This window comes from Gobio gobio (assembly GCF_949357685.1).
Source record: "Gobio gobio genome assembly, chromosome: 18".
Taxonomy (NCBI): Eukaryota; Metazoa; Chordata; class Actinopteri; order Cypriniformes; family Gobionidae; genus Gobio; species Gobio gobio.
In genome coordinates this window covers 21,997,975-22,025,859 of record NC_137111.1, presented here as the reverse complement: position 1 = coordinate 22,025,859, position 27,885 = coordinate 21,997,975, and the positions used below count along the sequence as shown (strand labels likewise).

Sequence of the window (27,885 nt, the reverse complement as noted above, 5' to 3'; positions counted from 1 at the left end):
CATGGAAGTGACAGGCAGTAGAGTGAGGAAGGATGAGGCAGAGGGTGAAGCATAATCTGATAAAACAGAAAATGCTCAGACTCAGCTGCAGGGTAATCGATCCCTAAGCGGCATGTGATGTTCCTGAATATTCTTAATGGGAGAGGAAATCAATCAAGGACTTTAGTTTGCAACCATCAATGGTCAGTGTAAAACCAGCTTCTTCAGACATTAAGAAGCTTCTGCTGATTGAGCTTAATGCACTAATGTCATTTCTAAACTAGATGTTATAAACTAAACATCTTTTTACAAAATGACTGAATATCTTTTTTTCTTCTAAATTAGAAAATCTAAAAGATGATGAGGAATGGAAGTCTTCACCATTGTTATTGGCTACATTGACAATAGCATACTCCATTTTCCTCCTACTGTTGCTGCAGTGTCGTATTATTTCCATACTATAATCAATAATATTATTAGGAGGTTATGTGACGACAGTTATATGTTTCATGAAAAAAATGGCAAAACTGTTTCTCGTACTATTGTTTTAATATTAGTCAGTATAAGGTAGATACTGAGCAGTATTTAGTAGTAAACTAGTATTCCAAATGTAACCATACTGACTGGCGTTCAAAATGCTTAATAATTTCCTGTAATAAAATATAGCTGAAAACCTTTGGTCAGGCTTCAGTTGGTTCCATAATAAGAATCATCATAAAATCAGAACAGGAAGTAACCTGAGACATAATGCTGATGAGATCATGTTTCTGTCCTGCTGGACGTCACTGCTGCTTCTGCACATCACCGCACACTTCGTGTCCTTCAGAACGGGACTGACCTCTGAACCCAAAGTGGCATGTGTTTACTTTGCTGTGGGCAGCATTTTCTTTGGAATGGTATGGAAACGAATACTAGCTTACAACATACTGCATACTACGGAGGATATACTGTATACTAGCATTTTTAAAAATGGTATGTGAAACAGAGGCAGTGTCCAATTCTAAACATTTCAAGATACTTTGCTGTTATATTATGTGTCACATCAGCAATATAAATATATAAAAATATATATTTTTAAAAATACTTTAGTTAATACAATGGAAATTAGAGGTTAAATCGAGTGTTTTGCATTGTCGGCCAAAAAAAATTCAAATATAGTAGCTTATCCAGTTTTTTCATGAATAAAGCATATACATTTGCATAATGGAATAGTATGCTACAATTGCTGTTCAGAACATATTCAAAGTCTTTTTTCCAGTCCTGCGCTCATTGTGCAGAACTCCACTCTGCAAGATTATCAGTTAACAAGGTTTCGGTTTCCGTGGCAGTGCTGATCATGCATGGCTAAATTAATCTGTGGAGTCACGTAAGGGTCAGGCCTCCAGCCTACTGACTCACCGACTCAACACAATCGTGCAAGAGTTGAAGAAATCATCTTCCTACAACTAAACATTTATCAAATTAGTTTATTAGATGAAATGTTGAACTACCGATCATGTCAGAGGTGAGAAGTCTTAGGTAGCTACGTTCACATTGTCAGTCCAAATCTGATTATTTGTTTATCTGATTGGAATCTGATCTAAATTATTGACTGTCCCCACTGTGTATTGCAACTGTTCAGATAAGATTTGTGTGTCCCATGGCGCTCTTTCGTTTTCCGGAATATCTGCATTGGTTTCTAAGGCAATGATGTTGCATTGGTAGGTATATACCAAAAACAACAACAGCAACATGGAGGGGTTTTGCAATACAGATGTTGTCTACAACATGACAATGTGTAGCCGCATATGAATGCAGCTGGAAACGGATTTCATGTGATTTTTTTTTTAGCTGTTCACACTTTTTAATCGGATATTCACAAAAATTTGATTTGAACTGACAGTCTGAACAAAGGCTTATGGAATTCTACTGTATATTTAGTTAAACACAAAATAAGTTACATACAAACATGGATTTGGTCCACTGAGAAGAGAAAACAAAGGTTCCAGGTTTCACTCATACTAGAAAAGTGTACTTATAAACAACTCACAACAACAAGTCAACAGGTCAATTTGAATATTCATAAATATTTTTATTATTATACAAACTTTAGTTTGTATAATTTAGAGTATTTATGAATGGTTATGGTAATGACCATAGAAATATTCTATTGTATGAATATGTAAACAAATTAAGAGAAGCAGCTGAGGGGCTATCATGTTTTCATGTTTATCATTTTACTTTATTTTCCTCAGGAATGTTTACTATGCAGCTGCGCGTGGGAAAGAAAGCGCACGAGATGAGACCGCAACAATTATTAAGACCATTGAACACATTTATAGCCTACATAGTTAACCAAATCAAAATTAATTTTTATATTGAATGGCAATTGACTATTAACAGTTCAAATCTGTTAATAGTCAATTAAATATACAATTAGTATATGTAAACTAAAAAAACTAATAGACTAACATAATGATTTGATTATATTTTTTAGATACATACTCTGTGTTTTGTAAATGCATATGCCTATTATATGATTTTAAATTATTAATAAGTAAATAACAATATTTATCTATATCACAATCGGTGAGACCCCGTCGTTGCCTTTCTTTTATGATGTTGCAGGGCGTTCCAAATGAGCGATTATTGTCAGCTAAGTCCACTTCAATTGATACACCGTGCTCAGGGAGTAGGGAGCAGTGAACACTGCTTAGGGACCCTGTCGAATGGAACGCAGCTTTAAAGTGCCCTGATTATGCTATTTTAAAAGGTTCCTAATTTTGTTTTGGAGGTCTCCTGCAATAGGGTTATAGGCATCCAAGATCCAAAAACACTTTTATTTTCTCATAATACAGGTGCTGATCATATAATTAGAATATCATCAAAAAGTTTATTTATTTCACTAATTCCATTCAAAAAGTGAAACTTGTATGTTATATTCATTCATTACACACAGACTGATATATTTCAAATGTACATTTCTTTTAATTTTGATGATTATAACTGAGGACTAACTAAGGAAAATCCCAAATTCAGTATCTCAGAAAATTAGAATATTACTTAAGACCAATACAGAGAAAGGATTTTTAGAAATCTTGGCCAACTGAAAAGTATGAACATGAAAAGTATGAGCATGTGCAGCACTCAATACTTAGTTGGGGCTCCTTTTGCCTGAATTACTGCAGCAATGCCGCGTGGCATGGAGTCGATCAGTCTGTGGCACTGCTCAGGTGTTAGGAGAGCCCAGGTTGCTCTGATAGTGGCCTTCAGCTCTTCTGCATTGTTGGGTCTGGCATATCGCATCTTCCTCTTCACATTCAGATTTTCTATGGGGTTAAGGTCAGGCGAGTTTGCTGGCCAATGAAGAACAGGGATACCATGGTCCTTAAACCAGGTACTGGTTGCTTTGGCACTGTGTGCAGGTGCCAAGTCCTGTTAGAAAATGAAATCTGCATCTCCATAAAGTTGGTCAGCAGCAGGAGGCATGAAGTGCTATAAAACTTCCTGGTATACGGCTGCGTTGACCTTGGACCTCAGAAAACACAGTGGACCAACACCAGCAGATGACATGGCACCCCAAACCATCACTGACTGTGGAAACTTTACACTGGACCTCAAGCAGCGTGGATTGCGTACCTCTCCTCTCTCCCTCCAGACACTGGGACCCTGATTTCCAATGGCAATGCAAAATTTACTTTCATCAGAGAACATAACTTTGGACCACTCAGCAGCAGTCCAGTCCTTTTTGTCTTTAGCCCGGGCGAGACGCTTCTGACCGTGTCTGTTGTTCAAGAGTGGCTTGACACAAGGAATGCGACAGCTGAAACCCATGTCTTGCATACGTCTGTGCGTAGTGGTTCTTGAAGCACTGACTCCAGCTGCAGTCCACTCTTTGTGAATCTCCCCTACATTTTTTAATGGGTTTTGTTTCACAATCCTCTCCCGGTGCGGTTATCCCTATTGCTTGTACACTTTTTTTCTACCACATCTTTTCCTTCCCTTCAATATTGAACCTTTTCACAATATTCTAATTTTCTGAGATACAGAATTTGGGATTTTCCTAAGTTGTCAGCTATAATCATTAAAATAAAAAATAAAAAACATTTGAAATATTTCAGTCTGTGTGTAATGAATGAATATACAAGTTTCACTTTTTGAATGGAATTAGTGAAATAAATCAACTTTTTGATGATATTCTAATTATAAGACCAGCATCTGTATACATTTCAAATCACCTCTTATGTATAAAACAATTCTATAACGGATTCGGTCTCTCTAAACCCTTCCTTAATACCATTCTACTATGTGCTGATTGGTCAGAAGCCCCAGTCTGTTGTGATTGGTCTACCGCTTACAGTGCATGCCAGAAATGAAACCTCCATAACTGTATCTGAATTTCAGCTCCGGAGGCTTCCTCAGCACTTTTATATACAGTGATACCAACAGCATATAACAATATAAGCATATGACAGCATATAGCAGATAACAGCATCTTTTCAACATGTCAACAACACGAATCAAACATCTCCATGCCTCTGGAGAACAACTACACCGCTACAACTACATTGTTTGAGGGCGGGTCAAAGTAGATGTTGTTCCAAATTTGTTACAAACCTACATAGGTTCGTGCCGAAAGTAAGACTGGAATTACTGATGACTCATTTCAGGCAGTTCAGAATCAGTTCTTTCTTATGGGAGACAATACCTCCATTTGTCATGCACTTTGATCTTTGAAACTTTGCAGACATTTTACAATTACAGCTTTTTTAAACACTACATGAAAGGTAATATCCGAAACCGCATAATAGGGGCAACAAGTAAACTCTATATTCACCAACCTCATCAGAAACTCTGAACCGTTTGAGCAATGCCACCACCCGCTGCTTAAAGTTCTGCTGCTAATGGAGAAAGAGAAACAAACACATAGACATACACACTCATATTAACAGTCTGTTTAGTTTAATTAGCTACACAATCCCATCTGACAGTGATGACAGAGTAAATTCTCAATGTTCTCTGGTATTCTTACCCTGGTGATTGACGCCGTCCGGACTATTGACCTCCTCTGCTTTTTGGGCTTCCTCATCTCATATTCGTCATCCTCAAGATCCTAAGGAGCATGTACAAACACGGGTCAGCAAGAAGAAAGGGAAGTGATGTTGCTTTGTTTGTGCGTGTGCTTGTTATCACCTGTCCTTGTGCTGCGTCATCACTGGCCTCCTGCTCCGACGAGAAGCTTTCATACTCTTCTTCTGAGTAATTATCTACCAAGCCAAACAAACAATATTATAAAAAGCTCCAGTCCTCAATGCTGATTGGTCAATACAGCATTCCAGCAAGGGATGCACCGATACCAATAATTATTTTTATGTAATGATAAATGGAAAATATTATTAATCTATTCTATTTTGCTTTTTTTTTTTTTGAATAAATAATTAAAAGGAAATTAAAACACAAACTAAAATAGTTTGTTTGAAAAAAATAAAAAAAGGTATAATGAAAGTTTCCCAAACTGATGTTTGTGAACCCATGGGGTTCATGAGTTGATGAAAAGTTAATAAATCACTTAAATAATAAATAACAATAAAATGTAAAATAATAAAAAATAATTAATTAAAACCATCAAAATGAAACATTGACAATAAGGGGAGGACTTCAAGTAAGTACTTTAGGTCAAAGGGGATCAGCTGACACATTTTTTATAATAAATCCCTTTAATAATGTACAGTATATAAATAGATACCTTTTTCTTTATACATCTTTCATGAAAAAAATATTCAATTTAAATGAATTGAAAAAAATAAAAAAATAAGGAGGGATCTCTGGGAAGTTGGTTAGATAACCCATGAAAAACTTCCATTATAACCACTGGATTCAAATGATGAGTTTGGTATTATAAAACAGACTTTGTATGTCTGTAGTAAGTCTGAAAAAAAATTACTGTATATTTTAAAATATCATTAATAAACTTAATTAGTAAGAAATTAATTTAAACTGTATGCATAAACACACAACTCAAATTATATATGCCAAATTTTTGCCATATATCACTATAATTTTAAGTTAATGCTAAATGATGATATAAATCTTAAAATTAGCAGAATTAAACATCCAATAATTGGGTGAAATCGTAAAAATTAAATAACAAATAAATAGCTGATATCCAATAAGGTGCCGATATATCAAGTTACGCATCCCTAGTTCTAGTCACGCTTAAATACACAATAAAGAAGCAAAACACAGAAATGCATAGAAAACACAATTGGTCACACATATAGAAAACACATTTGGTTATTGTTGACTAATTAATAAAAAATGTATTTGTATGTCTGGATGATTTTTTTTTTTTACCAGAACATTTAATTTTCTGTCCCAGGATGGCCGCCTCTTCATGGTCTATCGGCTGACTGGACAGGGAATAGATCCAAATCTCAGCAACTTTACCCAGAAGCTCCTTCTGATTACTGCACAGAGCCAAGACCTGCCCACCTTCTGCAGGATGCTGCATCACCTTCACACAAACACAAACAAATCAGCATGTAAGCATAATGTGCATGGTTCAAAAGTGACTATTAACCTCAGTAAGAAACCTGAAATACCTCTGCCATGTCTATAGAACCAGCAGCCAAAGTCTTGTAACCCAAAATTGTTCTGTTTTTGTACCTCTTCCTCCTCTGAAGCAGGATTTGCAACTTATTTCCTTCACGCTTCAGAAAATGAGGGTACTACTCACATACAAACACGCACACACGGGACAGAAAGAAAACAATCATCAAACTCAATTTCACAATAAAAAATCTAAAATGATTCAGTGCACATTGAGATGATGTCTTGAAAACAATATTGGCTCAGTTTCAAAACCTTGTAAGCTGTCTACGCAGGAAGCATTTGAAGCAAAGGTTTTTTTTCTAAGATGCCTTCCTTTTGGCCAAATTCCAAGGCAGCACAACATCTATCCCTTTCAGTGAAAGCACTCCCATAATGGATTGCAAAGAGTGATGCAAAGCGTTCCAAATCAGTCACATATGATGTTCTTTGTCAAGCAAGGCAGCTGCCCATGTAGGCAGTGGCAGTTTTGGAACAGAGCCATTGTTTTTAGAGGCATTTATGATCAAGCGACTTGAAAATGTGTGTTTTGAAGACATCTTTACCTGTAGAGAGAATGTGAGAGCGAGATCAGTCTCCACCCCACCAGCAGGGGGCAGCACTATCTCATGAGAGCGCAGGATTCGCTTGGAGCCCTACATCACAGGCGCAAACAGACATTCTGTATTTCACACAATTGCTCCTTTTGTCTTCACTTTGAAGAAACAATTATCCGCTTAATTTGGAATTGAGTTTATTGCAAAGTGTTTTGGATTGGCTTTTCTAATTTTGTCAGAAGCAATTTGTCCCCAAACTTATGTGCCGCTGTTTGGATTTAAATAGGCAAATGCTTCAGAGTCTATGATTGGATCATTATTGCAGTGATTATTATATTTCTAGCATGTTACATGTTTGGCAACAGTTCTTCATTGATGGAGTGTGCAGCTTTTCATTTCTTAAAAGGGTGGTAAAACACATTCTTTCGAAGGCTTGATTGTGTTTGTGAGGTGCACTGTAACATGTGTTCATGCTTCGTTTTTAAAAAATGTCATTATTTTTCATATATTTTACCTTTATTCTACACTGCTCTGTCCCTCCTTGTAAAAACGGTCTGATGGTTTCCGGGTATTCTATGAAGCCGGCACCTCATTAATACGCAATGGGCTCAGATTGGTTAGCTGGCCCAGTGTGTTGTGATGCGCTAACCGTTTGTCGGAAACGTCACGCCCCTTACCTTTACCGGTAGACTGTACTTTGGTAGTATTAGAAACAATGGCGTCAACAAAACCATACCAATTTGAGCCCGAATCAGACCCAGACAATTTTAGTTAAGATGATCGAGTAGAACCTTTTCAGTCCTCAAGAGTAAAGACTGCGGATCTATAGTGAATGGCACTGTTACTTTTGTATTTTTAGAACGATTATAGCCAAATATCTGTCGCAAGAACTATTAACCCAAAACGAACACTAAACGTTGGCTTTACTATAGTAGCCAAATCAAACACATAACCATGTTTAGCATGCCTGTAGATAAACAAGCATGTAGATAAACAATACATAAAAGCTCTATTCAAATAATAATTTATACTAATTCCAAGTTCGCTGTTGAGATTTAAAAAAAGTTTGTAACGTTAGGATAACGTTACGTATGAATAAGCATTTAACAAACTGGTTTGCAGAGCCAAACAGCATTGTCATTTGTTTACTTCCTTGCTACAACTTGCTACAAAATAACAATACAAACTATTACAGGAAAACACATCGACGAAAATAAATCATACTTGCAGGTTGTGGCCCGTAAACAGCTTCTGTTTTTAAATCCATCTTTCAGGACAAGCCGTTGTGCGAATCCTGCATTGAACTCGCGAAGATTGTGGAAGCTTTCCTCAGTGAAATGTGCAGCACAGAAAGCGAGATTTGGGTAATAATTACTGAGTTAAAAATACATTTTAACCATTGATCCCTAACTCCCCCGTCCCTAGGGAGGCTGAACAAAGTGGACCTGCAATCCAGATGAAAATAACAGCGGTTCGTCGGCATTGCAACAACACTCCAGCCTAACTATACCGCAACAACTCTTCCCCACAGCAATAAAAAATGACCTCGCCCCCCTTATTTAATATTCTCGGAGGAGGGGTTTATGTAAATATTGAGCCTGTTGATGTCACCAACCCTGGAGGAATGTGTGTAGTCGCCTACTGGCCGTTTGCTGTAGTCCTTAGAAATGTATTTCTTTAAAAGCAAATATCTCCCTTTGCTTTAAACTTTGAACGTTGTAACTTTGCAGATGTTGTTTATGCTCAAACAGCAACATTACACACTAGCTAAAGTTAGAAAAGTGTTTTACCACCCCTTTAAACAACCATGTAGGAAGACATGTCATGGCCACATTCCAGGATGACAAAGCTGAGATTCATCAGGCTCAAATTGTGAACGAATGGTTGGGAGGGAGCATGAAGAATCATTTTCACACAAGAATTGGCACCTCTGAGATCAGACATTCTTCTTGACCAAAAATTAATGCACCTCATCACAACATTTATTTCCACCAAAAGGTGCATACATTTTTGGTCAAGATCTTGTATTGACAAAGCAAGAGTCGAGCACTCTGTAAAGTCTACTCCAGCACATCCCAAAGACTTTCAATGAATTTAAGGTCTGGACTCAGAGGTGCCAATTCATGCGTGAAAATGATTCTTCATGCTCCCTCCCAACCATTCTTTCACAATTTGAGCCTAATTAATCTTAACACAAACAACGCCCCCTCCCCCCAAACCCACAAAAATCACTCATAAGAAATGAAAAATAGGCTTCCATAAGTTGCTTTCTGTTAAATAATTTGTCAAAAATAAATCAGCTACAATGCAGAACACACACATAAATGATGAAGTGACACCACAACACATCCACGATGGAGAACAAATGCACATACACAACAAACACATATATAGCACGCATAAAACACATATATAACGCTATGTTCAGGTTTGACTGTAATAATGTGTCATAATAGCAAAAAAATATACTTCAGGACAAAAAAAAAGTTTTTAATGTTATAATAATTATTTTATAATGTCTAACATAAATCAAAACTTGAAACTAAAAACTTGAGGAACTGTACCCATGAGGAAACGGCAAATGAGCCATTGAGTAATACTTTGAAGATGCTGCTGTACTTGAAATTTCATGTTATTTTAATTTTAAAGGTGTTTGTTCTCCAGTTGACGGCAGCAAGGGTTAGAAGAACAGTTGGCAAACATATAAAATACTAAAAACATAATAATCACTGCAATAATGATCCAATCATTGACTCTTAAGCATTTGCTTTTAAATCCAAACAGCAGGCAGTGTACAAAATAAATAAATAAATTAATTAAAAATAATAATAATTATAAATAAATCAAATTCATTTCAGAATCTTATTTATTGTAATCCTTTTAAAATATTGTTTATTGTCTTTATACTTGTAAATGCTGTCTTCTTTGTTTGAAAAAAATCTATACACACATGCTGCAGCTGAAAAACAACATACACTGCTGATCAGTACGTACCTGAATCTTGACCGCAATGACAACAGAAATCAGCTCCTTGTCAAGTTCCTTCATCACAACTAGCTTCTTCAAAGTCAGACTACACAACCTACAGACAAAAAAAAAAAAAAAAACTTTTTTAAAAAATTTTTAAAGACAAAAAGTAATGCAAGTAAAGGACAGAATAGTAATTTTTGGGTGAAATGTCCTTTCGATTTCCAGTCAGGAAGAGTCAAGCCCTCACGTGCCATTCACCAGTAAATGTTGACCAGAATGTGATCCATATGTTTGCTCCTCTAACAGGATGTGTGTTGATAATCTTGTTTTCTATATCTTGAGTTTCTTATCAGTAAGCCACTGTATACACATTTCCAAATAAAACTCAATCTTCCCAAGAACTGCAAAACTAAACTATAAACTAAAAAGAGAACATTTAAACAGTGCAGACAGGACCATAGTAGCTTTCAACTGGGACAGATCAATCAAGAAAACAACTGGAACTCATGGGGCTGATGAAGTGGGGTTCTGGGATTTCAGTCCTCTGGAAACTTGCATACAAACTGTTTACAAAATGTTCCATTGAGAGCCTGTCATTTCAACAAGAAGGAACTGCTCGAATGAGCCAAAACTGAAGTCATTCTACTAAAACAGAAACACACACCCTCGCTCTGACACTGCAGTAAACTTGAACAATGTACTGAATGACATCCACCCTTTCGCACATACAGTGAAAACGCAAATGAAAAAATAAATACAAAAAAAAAAAGAATCAAATCCCCCACATTTGCGTTGCAGAGGCAAACATTTCCAGACTTAAAGGATTAGTAGACCAAAAAGACGAGTAGTTATTTGCTGCTCTGACAGCCGCAGGCAGGCCAAATTAAAATATGCACATATGCAAATTGCTGAGAATTACATGCGTTTCTCGCACAAAGGAACTGAATGACTTCAGAAGATTTGGAATAGAATGTACAAGTTGCATGTGGTGATTTTTGTCATTTGTCATGGATCTAGACAACCCCATTTACTTTCATTGTACGGAAAATAATTCACGATAACAATATATCACGATATCTATAGAAATCTTAAATAAACAATGCTATCAGTCAAATAGAAATTAAAAAGAAAATATATTGTTTCATAGTATTATAGTGATAAAGGCTATGCATTATAATGAATATACATTATCCTTATGAAAATACCCAAGATGGCTTGAAGAACACACAACCCATAATTGTGTGCAATGGCGTGTTAATTCTCTTCATGTTTAATCAGTCAAAATGTCTATTTGCGTTTTATTCAGCTACAGCGATCTCTGGATGTCTTTGACCATGGCTACGTCCGAAACCTGCAAAATGCTGCCTTTGGAGGACACATTTCAAGGCAGGAAGGCACCAAGGCATGTCCGAATCTAATGTTAGCTTCACTTCCTGTCTCCTGAGATACCTTCATCTGATCGATTTTTGAAGGGAGCATAGATGTATCCTTCGCTGCCTTTGATATCCCACAATCCTGTGCTTTCCATTCTGTGACAGTTGAGCTGGGGGAAAAAGATGGCGTTCGAAAGTTGCGTTTGCTGGTCAGTTTGTGTGTAAATGTACATTTTCTACCAACATTTTCCACTTTCATTTCCAATTTCTAGCCAGAAATTACTAATGTAGTAATTAAATATTTGTTTAGTTCTCACCAAAGCTCGCTCTATTTTGCTGTAGATCATTAAACGGTTACACTGCCTAAGAAGTCTGTCCGAAATTAGTTTTGTGAGGTGCCTTCATGCACAAATGCTGCCTTACAAGCCATTGTCTGATTAGGCAGCGAGGCAATGAATCAGCTGCCTAGGTTTTCGGATGCAGCCCAAATAAGGGATTTCCTGGAACTTATTACACTTGAGTCTCACTAGTGTACTTTCTGCATGAGGGCGCCCTCTGGTGTAGAGTATGATAGTGGTATGAATGAAACATAAATTACATGTGCTCGGCAACGCTTCTGGGTCCAAGCGCTCTCTCATACCACAAGAAAAACAACAAACGGTGCTAATATACACACACAATGTGGTGTAATACAACAACAAAAAATTATAATCATAACCTTTATCGCCATACCAAAATTCCAGATGGCCAGACGTGATTCATCTCTTATAAAACGTTAAAATATTAAAGGTCCTGTTCAACGTGATCCCATTTTTCAAACTTTAGTTAGTGTGTAATGTTGCTGTTAGAGCATAAATAATACCTGTAAAATTATAAAGCTCAAAGTTCAATGCCAAGCGAGATATTTTATTTAACAGAAGTTCTCTTTCAAAGCCTACAGCGAACGGCCGGTTTGGACTAAATCCCTGTACATCCTGCTTTAATGACGTCAGTAGAACAGTTTGTTGACTAACCTCCGCCCACAAGAATACGCAAAAAAGCAGGCGTGGTCTTGTTGCTCTTCCACGTGGAGAAGAGGAAGTGTTGCGTTCGTAGAGTGTGTTTGTCGCCATGTCGTCCAGACACTGTTATTTTCATCCCGGAGTCAAATCACCTTTGTTTGGCCTTCAGGGACACTGTACTTTGAGCGCATGCATCTCCCCGTTATAGTAAGAGGCGTGACCTTTCCGGGCAACGTGCGCTAAGCTGCTGTCGAATCACAACACGGGAACCGCTGGCACAATCAGAACTCGTTACGTATTTCTGAAGGAGGGACTTCATAGAACAAGGAAATCATCAAGCCGTTTTTAGGACAGTGAAAACAGCGGTATACAGATAAGTACATTATGTGAAAAATGTGATTTTTTTACACGCGAAAACATGAACACGTTATATTGCACACTGTAAACTGGAAAAACGGGACCTTTAATGTCTGTGACGCTGTGAGCACAGAGACTGCTGTGTATACTGTAAGTATTTCAAATGTTTAACTATGTTTGATGTTTAATATGAATAAATAGTGCTCATAAACGGCCGTCGATGGCATTCACAAGCTAAACGAGTTAAGGCTTGGACCCAGAAACGGTGTTCCTTACGTCACGACTTAACAAGGGGATAGGTGCTCATATCTTCAATGGCTCGCACCATCACATGGTGCAGTATGACGTTATTTTGTAGGCCAACCAAGTCTGGAGCACTCCTATCAGAAACTGAAGCCTCCGCACCTCGATTGCCCCCCGGTGGTTTGTCCCAGTATAGCTCCTAAACCCCACCCCTCCATGTATTAGAATGGACGCGAGACACACTAAAGAATTAAATTACACTTCAAATAATTGTTTCCTAAAGATGGTTTCTGTCATTTTAGGCAGTTTTTATTTCATTTCAAGTGTTCGTTTTTTAAATAAGTTTAGTTTTAGTTTAGCCTGACAAGCCAGACCCACATCAAGATGTTGGGTCTGGAAACTCACCATTGACAGAGCTCAATCCGAGGAGAGGAATAAACGGTTGTCTTTCAAATTCCCTCTGCATGCAATTGGATAGCGCCATGACCGCCACAACCAACCAGAGCAAAGAAGAAGGTGAAGCCGAGCTAACGTTAGTTGATAGACTTTTGCCGTATCCGGTCGGCAAAACTTCGACCATATCTTCTTTTCTTAAAGTCCCTGTAAAGGCAATTCTGAGATTTGTTTCTAAACACATTATAAATGTTAGAAATGTATTGCTGAAACACATTACAAAGACTGTGAACTATGAAGTACTGAATTCAGAAGTTAGACCGTTAAACAGTTTTTCACCGTTGCTGTGTTCAGGATTTTCTGGGCGGGGCTAAAACGGTGGCTCTGACGCACTGGAGCCACCGAGCCTGGCTCCTCCCCTAACACGATCATAACTAGAGCACATTCGCATCAGTTCGATCACGAGTTACTGTTAGTACTGTTAGTTACTATAGTCAACAACTTACATAACAGCTTACAAAACAAAAACGATGAAGAGGTGGATTAATTTTGTGAACAGCAACCTTGATGGAGAGCTGAGGATCATCACCGACACCTACCTCTGCAGTGACTTTACACCGGATCGTTTTACAAACTTTCACCAGAGACAACTGGGATTCACTGATAATCCGCTGCAGAACCGACTATCCCCCGCCCAGGCCTTCATCCTCCCGTCCCGCCGACATCTGGTGCGTCGTGATCATAGACGGTCGTGATCAGTGAGTGTTGTCTTGTGTGCTACTGCCGCTTTCCCGCGAGTGGGCGTGGTTTCGGCGCCGACAGCGGACACACCCCCAGCGTTTGAGAGCAGAGAATGCTGCTCATTTTTTCAGGTTTTTGATAAGCTATTTTATGTACTTCCCGGATTTTTTTATGATTCAAATTTGGCTGGGTGGTTAATAACACATTTATCTGTGGTGTGAGGAACTCAGTTTTGACTTTACAGGGACTTTAAGAATGACTTCAGTGCCATTCTTTGTTCTTTTCTCAAAGAAAAGCTTAACTCCAAGTCTTCCAGAGTCGCAGTCAAAGCCGATTCAAAAGACCGCTGTTCGCCAGCTTCTGTGTTTACGAGTAGCACGCAGAACCTCCGCAACTCTGCCGTGACGTGCCGTCATTATGTTAAGCCCGCCCACCGACTCTACACACGCTGTGATTGGCCTGACCAGAGTTCGGTTTTTCCAGCTCTCAGGTCTACCGAGAGTTGCTAGACTACACTCGCGGCAAAATACATGTTCTGCTGCTACGGTGCGTCTAGATTTCTAGGCTAGTTTTAGTTAGTTATTTGAGACTATAAAAACGGGGGGTGTGATGTCATGATTGACAGCTGAGATTGACGGCTTCTCTGAGTGAAGTTGTCACTGAGGCACTAACTGACTTTTTTCTGGATTTTTGGGGAGGAGATTGGAGCTTTAGCTTTAATTTCTACATTTCTATAACTGTTTATTTCACACCAACATAATGAATTGTTCTGCATCTGTGAGAGTGTGGGCGGGCTTTTGATAATCACACCTCTACTTCCTGCTCTCTACTGCGCAACTCCGGTCTCGAGATCGCTACTGCGCAGACTCTGTCCCAAGATGTCAGCGCCGTGTGCGGGCCTACGAAAGCTTCAACTCTGGTCAGCGGAAGTCAATGAAGTCGCGTCGTCCATATTTTTTTACGGTCTATGAGGCCAACCGGCAGTTAGCATTACACTGGTTTGCTCGACAAAAACCCAATAGGATTTTTTCCATAGGCTTTTGGATTATCGCAAATAACAAAGCTCTGTGATCAACAAACTTATACGTTTTGTCCATCAATATAATTTTCAAAGAACAACACAACTTTAATGAATTTTGAAGCCTAAATGCAGTCGCCAGAAGTAAAAGGCCACAGGCTAAACAAAAAACCTATTGACTTTGGGATGTTGGAATCGGAAGTGCTAATATGCTAGCGCATTTCTGCATTTTGCAACTTACTCTCTGTAAAATGGCCAAATCTGCCAGATAACAGAGGTGTAGGTGGGGAAGAGGTTGGTGGTTTTGCCCCATTTTGATCGGCAAGTCCTGCAGACTGGGGTGATTATTAACGAGTAATTTATTTGCAGAATCCAAAATACTTCCACAATGGGACTTTCTGAGAGTGCGGGTAGAGTGCCTCGTCATATCCGACAACATGCTTTTACGCGGCAGTAGCAGCTGCTTTTATTATGACAGGTGGCAACCAGCGTTAAGGTGCAATACCAACACCTACTGTATGATGGGATGTGAACCAGATACTGGCGCTGGGTTATTTATATCATATTATTATACGTGTACTATTGATTTAGAATATTAGAGTTATAACCAATATCAGTGATGTAACACCACTTATTAACACAATAATGATATTATTATTTTTTTAAATCACGGTTATCATCAATACCAGTATAATGCGACCCGCCTAAGATCTCTTTTTGTGGGCTATGAAAAAGCCATATTGCACTATGCCTTAAAGCAGAGAGAGTACCCCATCACAGAGAATGAGATAATGTCAGTCATGCAGGGAGAGAGCCGGAGCAGAGATGAGTCAGGAATGTCGAATTGGGAAGTGATCAAGGGACCAGAGAGGCCCTTAGAGGCACCTAAGCAGCCTGAACAGAGAGAAAAGCCAATGGAGAAAGACCCACATGCATGCACCTAATAGAATATTAATAAGAAGTGCTTTATGTATTCAAATCACATACCAGGTACTAAGAGGACAAGGAGGAGCGAGAGAGAGAGAGAGAGAGAGAGAGAGAGAGAGAGAGAGAGAGAGAGAGAGAGAGAGAGAGAGAGAGAGAGAGAGAGAGAGAGAGAGAGAGAGAGAGAGAGAGAGAGAGAGAGAGAGAGAGAGAGAGAGAGAGAGAGAGAGGGGGTGGCACAGAGTACATTCTCTCGGGTGATCTGAAGGCTGGTATTGTTCACACACACCATTCTCACTTTGACACACACACAAACAAAAGCCATTCTTCTCCCCTGAGCGATTAGCATGCTAACACACAACAAAGGATCACACAGGGATTCTGAGTAGACTTTACATACACACATTTCTCTCTCACAACACTTACACATACAAAACTGATTAAAAAAATGTGATTTGTTTTTGTGGCTGTATAGCAGCTGATAACCTCGAATTCTTCTCAAATACAAAAAAAAATGCAACATTAAACATTCTGACATTAAAGCAAACGAAAAATGAGGCACATTTCCAGCCTCATTAATATAACAAAAATATAATTTTCATTAAATTAATATATAGTACAGAAAGAATTCTTCCTGTCCAATCTTTTTATATATATTAAAATTAGCATAAATTAAATTCAGTAAAAGAGATAATGCCATGTGTACTTACAATTCTACTATGCAAATATTTTTCAAATTAATTAGTCTTTTTTCCCCTGCATTACAGTAAATGGGAATTGATATTTAGCATTACAATAGACTACAGACAATTGGGGAAGGGGTTTAAATCTACTTAAATGTTATATGAATATATATATATTCTTTTGAACTTAGGTTCGACTCATTAAATCGTTCGACTCACTGCCATATTTCATGTTAAATCACACTATAAATTACACACTTTAGTTTTAAACAGTCAACACACGTTATTTATAATAATTATATCAAGTAAAATTAGTGAAAGCTGTGTCAGAGGTTGATCAACGAGACCACCAACAAACATGACAGCAAACAATGGCCACACACAAATTTATGTTCTGTTTTCTCAGTACAAAGCCTGATTTTTTCAGCTGGTGTGTTGTGAGGTGTGTGCCGTGTCTCATTACACACACACACACACTCTTTCTCTCTCACGTCAATCAAACCCCTCTAATAAATATGTAGGCCTATGACCTCCTATAAATATCTAACAGCATTCAATGACCTCTCACAGAAGAATAGAGACTGTTCATCCTCTCTGGAGTTAAAGATAAACGTGTCTCACTCCATTCAGCTGGAGGCAAACTCAATCACAGCTCCATTACACTCTCCTCCAGATACTGTGTGTGCTTCTCTCTGACAGATGCTGCAGAGACTCTGGAAGCACAGAGGGAATGAGAACAAAATCAATTTCATTCATTTCTCATCAGAAACCATCAGCTCCCATCACTCCTGACTCAGGTTACACGCACATCTACTGTAACTTTCAGTTTGAAACGGCAGTGCTAAGGGTGAAATTGTGCTCAGGTTACGGGACCGGACACACCGCCGGGATTAGCCAATGCATTAGAACACACAAGAGCTGACACCATCACTTCACAAGACTCACAGAGACACTGTATGTAGATTTACAAACCTGAAGCATCCAGCACTGACTATCTTTACAGAAGAAAATGTCCATTACATCAATAGAAATACACCATGATCCATGCCATAATTTAAACATGAAACGTATAATTTTTGTACCATTAGTGGCAGCAAACAGATTTGTAATCTGTTTTTTTAGCACTTGACTTTGATGCCATAACAACATTGTATTTAGCAATGGCATGAGCCACAGACTAGTCTGACCAGTGTTGTTATTGTTAACTAAAACTATATAGAAATGTTGAAGCGGACCCATTTATTATTTGTATTATTATTTATTATCCCTGACCACTTGCGGATCCCACAGACTGTAGATGCTTTTAAACGTGGTCTTAAAACCCACCTTTTTAGCAGAGCTTTTGATTAATTTGTTACTTTAATTTTTATTTATTCTTATTTATTTTTATTGTTTTAAATCTGTAGCACTTTGAGATTTTGTTTAATGTAAAGTGCATTACAAATAACATTTATTATTATTATTATTATTTGAAAGTTGGACCCGACCTAGTCTCAGCCTCAGACGCAACGCCCACGGACCGTTGGCTGAATGTCTGATGCATACTGCACACTTATCTGTAAACACTTCAGGAGTTTCAAAGTCGTCATCTGATTGGTTGAATTCTACATGATGTCCGCGAGACGTGTTGCGTTCTTTAACGGTCTGCCTGGAAACAAATGCTGTGACGCCAAACTCCCTTGTGGAAGAAGAACGCCGTCAAGTTTACAACTGTGACAATGAGCGCAGGATCAACTAAACTCTGGATTTTCAAAAGTATGTGAAGTTCGCAGCTCCATTGTTGTAGTAAACTTGCACACCATTCTTGAATGAATCATTTATAGACGCACGCCAGTCTGTTATTGCAGGGACATCGACTTTACATTTTCAAGCCCATAAACATGACGCGGAACAAAACGAACTGTGATTGGTTGCGTTACATGTCAGTCAAACGTCCTCTTGGGCGGTCCTTAGCCAATGAAAGCTGCGATAGAGTCCAGACCTTCTGCAGTCAGTCTGGCTACGCGTGATTAGACCCGACCCGACCCGACTGGCACATATTCCATAGCAAAATTATATTAACAAGTCAAACTAGTCGCGAAAATATATACATTTTTGTTGTAGCCTTATCCCTAGTACCTGACTGTGATGCATATAATCCTCCTTGAAAGTTCCATTAATGTTATTCCCGATTGAAAAGAGATGACAAATGCTACTTTGCAGTTTTGCTTTTTTTTTTTTTATCTCGAGTCAACTCACATAAGATAACTTTGACTGTTTGCCCTTCTGCGATTGCTCGTTCAGGGCCATGGCCACTGGCGTTAGCATTACTTATTTGTTATCATGTGCTCTCTTAGCAGAGTCTGACCAAAAATTTTAGATATAACAAGACGGTTCATTAATATTATTATAAAAAAGGGAGAAAGAAAGGTGCAAGCCGCGGTTTGGCAGAATAAGCCTGCCTTCTAAATAATAGAGCCAATCGTCAATTGGTAAAGTCATTGTGTCAAAACAGACTGACTCTGATCACGGCCAGGTGTTCTCCAATGGACTCAGGTATTACACACAATGTTAAGCGGACACGGGACCCGAAGTAATAGATTGGGACCCAACCTGGACCTGGCTGACCATTAAAAAAATATAGACCAGAACCCATACGGGTCCCGAGTCCTCGGGTTTTGGGTCCTCCGTGAAGACCTCTAGAAGGGACATTCTTATTCTAGAGAGCATTTAATCGAACAGAAAAGTGCAAAGTGCATGATGAGTCATCAATATTTGGGCTATATTTTCCTGGAAGAGACTGCAAATGTTAACTACACACCATCACATTTCTACACCCGCAGAGATTGCCTCAAAACTAACACACATGGACTAAAAACACTTCGATTTCATTGTTTGTTTATGTGCCTTCAAAGCGAGTATGGATTTTAAGGGCCGTTTCCATGCTGGAATCGTGTGTATGTGATCTCATCAGAATGACGGTCCAAATATTCTGCATGTGTCTGAAAGTGAGTAAACCCCAGAGAGGTGACCTACTTTCAGTCCTGGAAGCTAAAAACACACACAGGTCCTTACACACATTCACACAATATTCTAATAAGGTCAGCTTGGTCGGTCCTAATTAGCTCAATTTCAAATACTTGAACACTTCTTAGTGTAACTGATGGAAGGGACACACCAAGTAAGCCTATAATTAATTTATCTTAAGTTTTCATTGGTATGAAAAGCACATGACTGGTTGACACACACACACACACACACACACACACACACACACACACACACACACACACACACACACACACACACACACACACACACACACACACACACACACACACACACACACACACACACACACACACACACACACACACACACACACACACACACACACACACACACACACACACACACACACACACACACACACACACACACACACACACACACACACACACACACACACACACACACACACACACACACACACACACACACACACACACACACACACACACACACACACACACACACACACACACACACACTGGGTCTGTCCAAATGTACAGAAATAAACAATATTTACATAAAATTGATGCAGTGAGATCCAGTCAGATGGAGAACCAAAATAAACCAAACTGGGTTTTTTTCATAATAAAGAATAAAATTAATAATAAAAACAATAGAACAATGAATGATAAAATAAAGTAAGCTGTGTAAGTAATAATCAGCTTTTAATAGTAAGTAACAAAGTAACAAATATATGTCTGAGTGAAATAATATTGCCAGGAGAGTAAAGGAGCAGAAGAAGGGCCCTATGAGCGAGATGCAAGAGCAGAGCAATGTATCAGCTTTGCCAATATTTATACTTATGTTCAGATCAGATCAGGAATCATGTATAAAAAAAAATAAATAAATAAATAAAAAAAAGGAATCAGCTCTGGCCTCTTGGTATTACTTTTTCAAAGCATAGTTAAACATTGTGGTTTTAACACTATAGAAGCATGCCTCAACTTTTAGAGAAGTGAAAGCAGAATTTATACATGTACATATTCAGGTAAACCAAAAGTCTGGTCTGAATAGAATATGAATATATAAACTATAAGTATATGATATCAAAAAGACAAAAAGATAATTCACAAATGGATTGACAATTTGACAAGAATAATATGATTGAAAGGATTCATCATAGAAATAACCATAAAAGAATAAATCAAGATCATCATAAAATGTTTATTTTTCTGATACACCAAATATAAAGAGAATTTAGAAAATATTATAAGATCACTAATCATTCAACTGAAATGTAGAAGTAAAAGAATGTCAGCAGATCTCACTGAATTCCTTTATACAAAAAGGTCAGATATTTTTGTTTCCATTGAAGCACAATATGTTCTTTGGGTCATTGACCATTTTTCACATTTCCGGGGTTGGGTAAAATTCAAAAGCGGTGAACAGGAGATAACAGGAAATATAATTTTTGTATTTCCATTTGCTCCAACAGCAATAGAAAAAAATCTGTGATAGAGTTTCCACACCTTTCCAAAATATGGGAAAAATAGAGAGATTGATTACGTTTGTCCAAAGTAGGGTTACAACGTTTTCAGAAACTTTCCAGGATTTTTGGAAATTTACCGGAATTTTTTTAACCCCTAGTAAGAAGAGAGAAATATGTCAAAGTTGCCATCACTACTTTAGTCGTTTTATTATAAACAGTTTGTTTTTTGTCATTTACTGAGAAGGTAATATAATACAATACTATCCCCCGGTTTCACAGACAATGCTTAAGCTAATCCTAGACTAAAATGCATGTTTGAGCTGTTTTAACTGAAAGAATCTTGCACTGACAAATCTTAAAATATGTCAGTGGCATTGTTTTGTCTCAAGATGCACACCAGTAATGTTTTTTTCTTGGGCACGTTTATAAAAGTTACTTAAATGTCCTAATTGAACTAAGGCCTAATCCTGGCTTAGTCTAAGCCCTGTCTGTGAAACCGGGCCACAGTGTTATAAATGCATATTACATTTTTTACAAAAATAAAATAAAAAAAATAAAATGTATATAAAACTTTACTAGATTAAATTCATTTACAAAATGCTGCAAAGTCAAACTTGTGGTGTTCCTGGTCAAAATGACCATCCTAGAAAAAAAAAGCTTTTTATAAATCTGTCGTTATGCTACATCATCACCAAATATTGCATTCCATCCTTTCGTCAACTTATTTTCTTTCAATTAGGGCAGGTTTTGTATTTATTTTTGAAACTGACTGATGTAGGCCTCATTGATCGGAGTTTAAATTGGTCAAAAATTACCTTCCATTGAAAATTAATGGGGGAGAAAAGAGCATGGTCATATTCACAAATGTACATGTGTGCTTGCAAAGATAAAGGCCTCGAATCTGTGCATGCATGGATACGTTCATGTGCACAAATGAACAGTTTTAAGTATTATAGGCTTTATCTTCAGATCAATAAGATCAGGCTCAGATCAATGAGGCCTATACGATCAATTCGTTTCAAAAATAAATACAAAACTTGTCCTAATCAAAGTTGACATTGAATCCAATTTTTGCAGATAATATAGCACAACGAGCGATTTACAAGCAATTTTTAAAAGGTCGGGAACATCAATGGAGTTCAAATATAACCCTATGACAACAAAATCCCTATAGTCTTATCATTAGAGACTACAGACAACTATCACGAACCAATCAAATACATTTTAATAAATCTCTATCAGGAACATCAACATACTGCTGTATCAATGAACTGTGATCAGCTTTGCAAGTGTTGTTAAACTCATTGCAAAAAAAATGATCTCATGCATGCTCCGTTGTTACATATTAAAGTCAGCATGAAACAGAAGTTGCAACAGTCTTTTCTTCCCTATTGTGATTTACATCCAAGTGAAACGCCTTCTCAAAAAAGAAAACAATGAAGGGAGGGACTTGATTGCGGTTTGCTATTGCTATGATCTCGGGTGATTGACAGCTTGCCCCACCCTCGCGCCAGTAAACACGTCATCAGAGAAGAGAAGAGATGTCGTGGCAAGTGGGAGGGGAAGTTATTTTGGTTAAAGAGGGCACACATATTTAAAAAAAAATAACGATGTGCACGGGACGGTTAAATCATTTATAATAAATAATGCAATATTACACACAAAAATAAGAATTGTCCATTTTTATTTCATGGTGACTTTAAGTGTTGTTACAGACACATTTTCCATGTGTTGGTAGTCAAACTCAAGCTCTGACCGCATCGTGGGTAAAATGCAAACAACACTTTCGTGTTACTGTACTGAGGAAAGGACAACCGTGCAGAGCTGAACAGGCAACAGAGAAAACAGTCTTTTATGGCATTTGAATTCTCCGCTGTGTGGATTGGAAGAGTTTATTCTCATGAATAATGAGGAGAAAAGCTTAGAAACCGATGAAGTAGACGCGTATTCTATAGCCAGTCACCACTCCGAATAACAACAACGCATATCTCACATTTTGTGACGTTGGTTCAACTTTGATTTTTAAACCAGAGGAAAGAAATAGCTCAGATAACCACAAATAACCACTTTCCCCATAAAAATAAACATAACTAATGTTATTATTGTTTTCAGTTATAGAGTGGTGCAGGTATGACATCACTTTGTAGGCCAAAACTCAGAAGCGATTTAGCATTTTAGCACTTCTGGTTCCATCTTCCCGAAGTCAATGGGTTTTTTTAATGGGATTTTGATTAAATGGCTGAAATAAGGTCTGTGGTGAACACAAGCTCAAGACACTTTCACGTTTTATTCTACGACATAAAATACAGCAGTATTACCCCACTGCCTTGAAAAAGGCGGTTGCTAACAAGTGGATAAATGGGATTACAGAGGCTGTCGAGGAGATTAAACATCATGATGCCGAGCAGGTAAACTCAGTCCGCTTTTACAACCTCTTTATGCTTATAATTGAGCTCTTATAAACTAGTCTAACAAACGTTCTGGGAAAATATTTTTAGATGAAAACGGAAAGAGTTGTTGAGGCTTAGTGATGGTGACATTGAAGTCGAGCAACAGTGGTGTAGTCTGTTTATAGCTTACTTTCGCCTTTTACTTCTGGCGACTGCATTTAGGCTTCAAAATGTATTCATTATCTTGATGGATAAAAAGTGAAAAAAAAATAAAAAATGTACAAACCACATGCAAATTCAGGATAAACCGCATAGTTTTTACCAAGAAAAAGGTATGCACGCTTGATATTTTCTACATAACTTTTTTTTATCTGAAACTCTAAATTATGTGTTTGAACTTTAAAGACCATCAAAAATGTAGCAGAGAGAGTCAAGATAACCTGCAATCTGTCCCAACGAATGCAATAAAACTGTGTGTGAGAGACAGATACGGACTGTATAAACAGTAATTCACGCACAGCAGATATAAATGCATTTCACCCTGGTGAGATTACAGGAGTCCCTGACCTGTGGATGATAGATAGACAGAAAAAAAAAACTACCACTGATCCTCTTAACATGGACAGACAGACAGACAGACAGGAGAGATCGAGTTAACCTAAGCCTTTAATGCTGGAGAACATAAACCGATGCAAACAATCCGTCTGTGTTTCACCTGAGCACAAGCACACGTTTCTCTGGACACAGTTGACTTAATTTAGCTCATTAGTTGCAGCTGCGTGTGTGTGTGTGTGTGTGTGTGTGTGTGTGTGTCAACTTCCAGAGAACTGCAGTTAAAGACTAACACATGCTGAAAACATTTGAGTCAACATGCACATGCATCTCTTTCCCTTGTAAAAACAACTGACCTACATTTTCCTACTTTCTCACTGAATCTCTCGCTCACACACACATCCCACCACACACACACACACACGCTTATCAGGAACACAAGCATTTAATTGCTCCTGCTGCAGAAACACATACTTTAGTACAATGCAAGTCTTTATGTTTAAAACATTATAGATGCCCCACAAATACATACTTGGACCTGCAACACACTTTACGCATGCATATCATTGTATTAGATGAGGGGAAAAAATAAAACAAGGTGGCATTCATTTTCAAGACAGCAGATACATCTTTAGATCCAATAAGTAAAATAGGCAAATAAAAATATCCAAATGATCATGAGACCTTAGATTATTTCTAGATGGTCAACTTATTGTTAAAAAAAACAAGTCTTTATAACCATTATATTGATGAATTGATGAAAAGTGACAGTAAAGACACTTACAATATTACTATTTCTAATAAATGCTCTTTAAAACTTGTGAAAAATGTATCACAGTTTCCACAAAAAAAAATATAACGCATATTTTCAACACATAATAAGAAATGTTTCTTGAGCAGCAAATCAGCATATTAAAATGATTTCTGAAGGATCATGTGACACTGAAGACTGGAGTAATGATGTTGAAAATTCAGCTTTGCCATCACAGGAATACATTTACATAAATTAATATATTTTAAAATAAATTAAAATAGAACATAATTATTTTAGTTTTTACTGTTTTTATCAAATAGTTATTAAATTATAATCAAATAAATACAGCAGATTAAAAATCCAAACTTTACAGCAGTGTGAGTGCACCATTCAAAATGTGATATGATGCATTTAAACATTGTTTATCAAAGAACGGTTAAAAATGTATTTTAAAAAATGTTAGTTGCGAGCAAAAGTCTACTTGAGGAAAATAAAAGAAAAACCGGCGTGACATCCATTTGAATACGTATGGATATAAATCTGAGATCGTTGACCTCACTAAATGACTAGTCAGTTGTTGGATAACTAGTCAACCATGGTGACCCATTCCTCCTACATATGAAAATCAAGTCAAACTGACTATAATTCCCACGCTTAACAGGAGAGAAGAACAACTAAACAGATCTGAAATGCAGGACAGAAAACAGTGCAGATGACTGAGAAATTGTGAACAGATATTTTACATATGTACATCCATTTATTTACATAATTGTGCGCTGTTTTCATATCCAGTGTTTGGTTGAACACTGTGTTACCTGCTGTCTTTACACAACAAACAGACACACCTGCAATGATCAGGAATGGAGTTTCACTGTGGTCACAACTTTATTTAAACACAAAACCGATGCGCCCCACTGCCGTGTGGTCATGCACATGTGATCAGGATATTCGTGCTAGTTTTGCATTCTTGATAACCATAATTCAAAGACCTACTGCTGCTGGCTCACACCAGGGCGTCTGGGAAAGAGCAGGTCATGGTCCACAAACCAGCTATTTTTGTCTTTGGAGTGCAGACTCTCAGAATCCCCAGGGTGTAAGGCATCTGTTCTTTAGGGTGTGCTCAGATGCCATTTTGGTCTGGAATCTTCTGAATCTCTGGACCTCACGGTGATGCAAATGAGCAGTCTTTACAAAGCTTGCTGCACAGCTAATAGACTATAAACAATGAGAGTTTTTTAAACAGAGTTTAAAATAAATAATTCCAGCACAAAAATATCAATGCAAATGAAGTTAACTTGGTTTATGAAGAAGGATCCTGGTGAATTTAAAGTAATTGCTCACCCTAAAAAATTAAAAAATGTCATCAATGACTCATGTTGTTCTAAACCTGTATGACTACTTTCTTCAGACCAGAAGCAGGATTACTGACTTCATTTTTGGCCACATTCAAATAATTAAATGCAGACACCAGCACAGCTCTGCTAAAACAAAAACATTAAACACCACACCGTAGGTTGCTCTCACAGAACCTGATGAACTGGGTTTAATGTGATGCAGGTGTAAAATAAGACATCAGCAAACATTCAAAACAAAAACAGAGGAATTTTATAGTTTTTAGACTTTAAGGTGTGTGTGTGTGTGTGTGTGTGTGTGTGTGTGTGTGTGTGTGTGTGTGTGTGTGTGTGTGTGTGTGTGTGTGTGTGTGTGTGTGTGTGTGTGTGTGTGTGTGTGTGTGGGCATGTTTTTGTGAAATATCAGGACACAAATGTGTATAATGACATGGGTATGACATAGGTATTACAAAAAGAGGGTGAAATATGAGGACGTTCCCCATGTCCTCACTTTTCAAAATGCTTATAAATCACACAGAACAAGTTTTTTTTTCACAGAAAGTGAACTGCACAGTCTCCTGTGAGGGCTAGGTTTAGGGGCAGGGGCAGTGTAAGGGGATAGAAAATACGGTTTGTACGGTATAAAAACCATTACGCCTATGGAATGTCCTCACATTTCACAAAAACAAACGTGTGTGTGTGTGTGTGTGTGTGTGTGTGTGTGTGTGTGTGTGTGTGTGTGTGTGTGTGTGTGTCTCATGTGACGATATACGATAATACGATATCACAATAATGAACATGCATGATATTGTGGGCACATCAAAATGCCGTGAATAATTATTTATTACGAATTATTCCGATTTTAGAATGCATTTTGAGAATACTTTACCCATCAACCGTTTAAAATGAACATGTCAAAGAGGAATGTGCACTGATGTAAACAGACCCAACGTGCATGAGCAGAGCATGGCGGAACGAGTGAAGGAGATGCGCTGAATGAAAATGCACATTCACACTCTCTGACTCCGGTAATCCTCGTAAACAAAACACTCGCGCTACTAAACACACGGCCATTCAGATTTCTGTATTTCGCTATCACATAAACAAATACTTAATACTTAAAGGAACACGCCGACTTTTTGGGACTTTAGCTTATTCACCGTATCCCCCAGAGTTAGATAAGTCATACATACCATTCTCATCTCCGTGCGTGCCATAACTCTGTCTGACGCACCCACCGCAAGCCTAGCTTAGCACAAAGACTGGAGGTAAACGGCTCCATCTAGCCGACTGCTCAATAAGTGACAAAATAAGGCAAACATTTTCCTTTTTACATGTTGTGATGTGTATAGTTACATTGTGTACGAAGTTGCGATTTTCTAGACCGATATGTCTAGGAACTATTCTCTCATGCCTGCGTAATAATCAAGGAACTTTGCTGCCGTCCCATGGGTGCAGCGGCGCAATGATATTACACAGTGCCTGAAAATAGTCCCCAGCACGCTCTCTGTGTAAGCAGGTTTTCACATTGGTTATGTTGACGGAAGTTAGCCTATTTTCAGGCACTGTGTA

The 27,885-nt window shown here is 37.9% G+C and overlaps 1 protein-coding gene across 6 annotated transcripts in view; it reads right to left on the bottom strand.

Moving 5' to 3' along the window:
- Positions 1-27,885, bottom strand: part of pacs2 (phosphofurin acidic cluster sorting protein 2) — a 57,305-nt gene that overhangs the window by 15,068 nt on the left and 14,352 nt on the right. For 3 of the 6 annotated variants that reach the window (XM_079842149.1, XM_079842145.1, XM_079842147.1), the window contains exons 2-8: positions 10,098-10,185; positions 7,113-7,202; positions 6,561-6,686; positions 6,313-6,472; positions 5,152-5,225; positions 4,991-5,071; positions 4,800-4,856 (exon numbers count right to left, since the gene is read on the bottom strand). In XM_079842149.1, coding sequence (XP_079698275.1) covers positions 4,800-4,856; positions 4,991-5,071; positions 5,152-5,225; positions 6,313-6,472; positions 6,561-6,686; positions 7,113-7,202; positions 10,098-10,185 — 676 coding nt within the window. Of the gene's footprint in view, positions 1-4,799; positions 4,860-4,990; positions 5,072-5,151; positions 5,226-6,312; positions 6,473-6,560; positions 6,687-7,112; positions 7,203-10,097; positions 10,186-27,885 lie in introns of all 6 variants that reach the window. The other 3 variants (XM_079842148.1, XM_079842144.1, XM_079842146.1) reach the window with 1 other exon arrangement.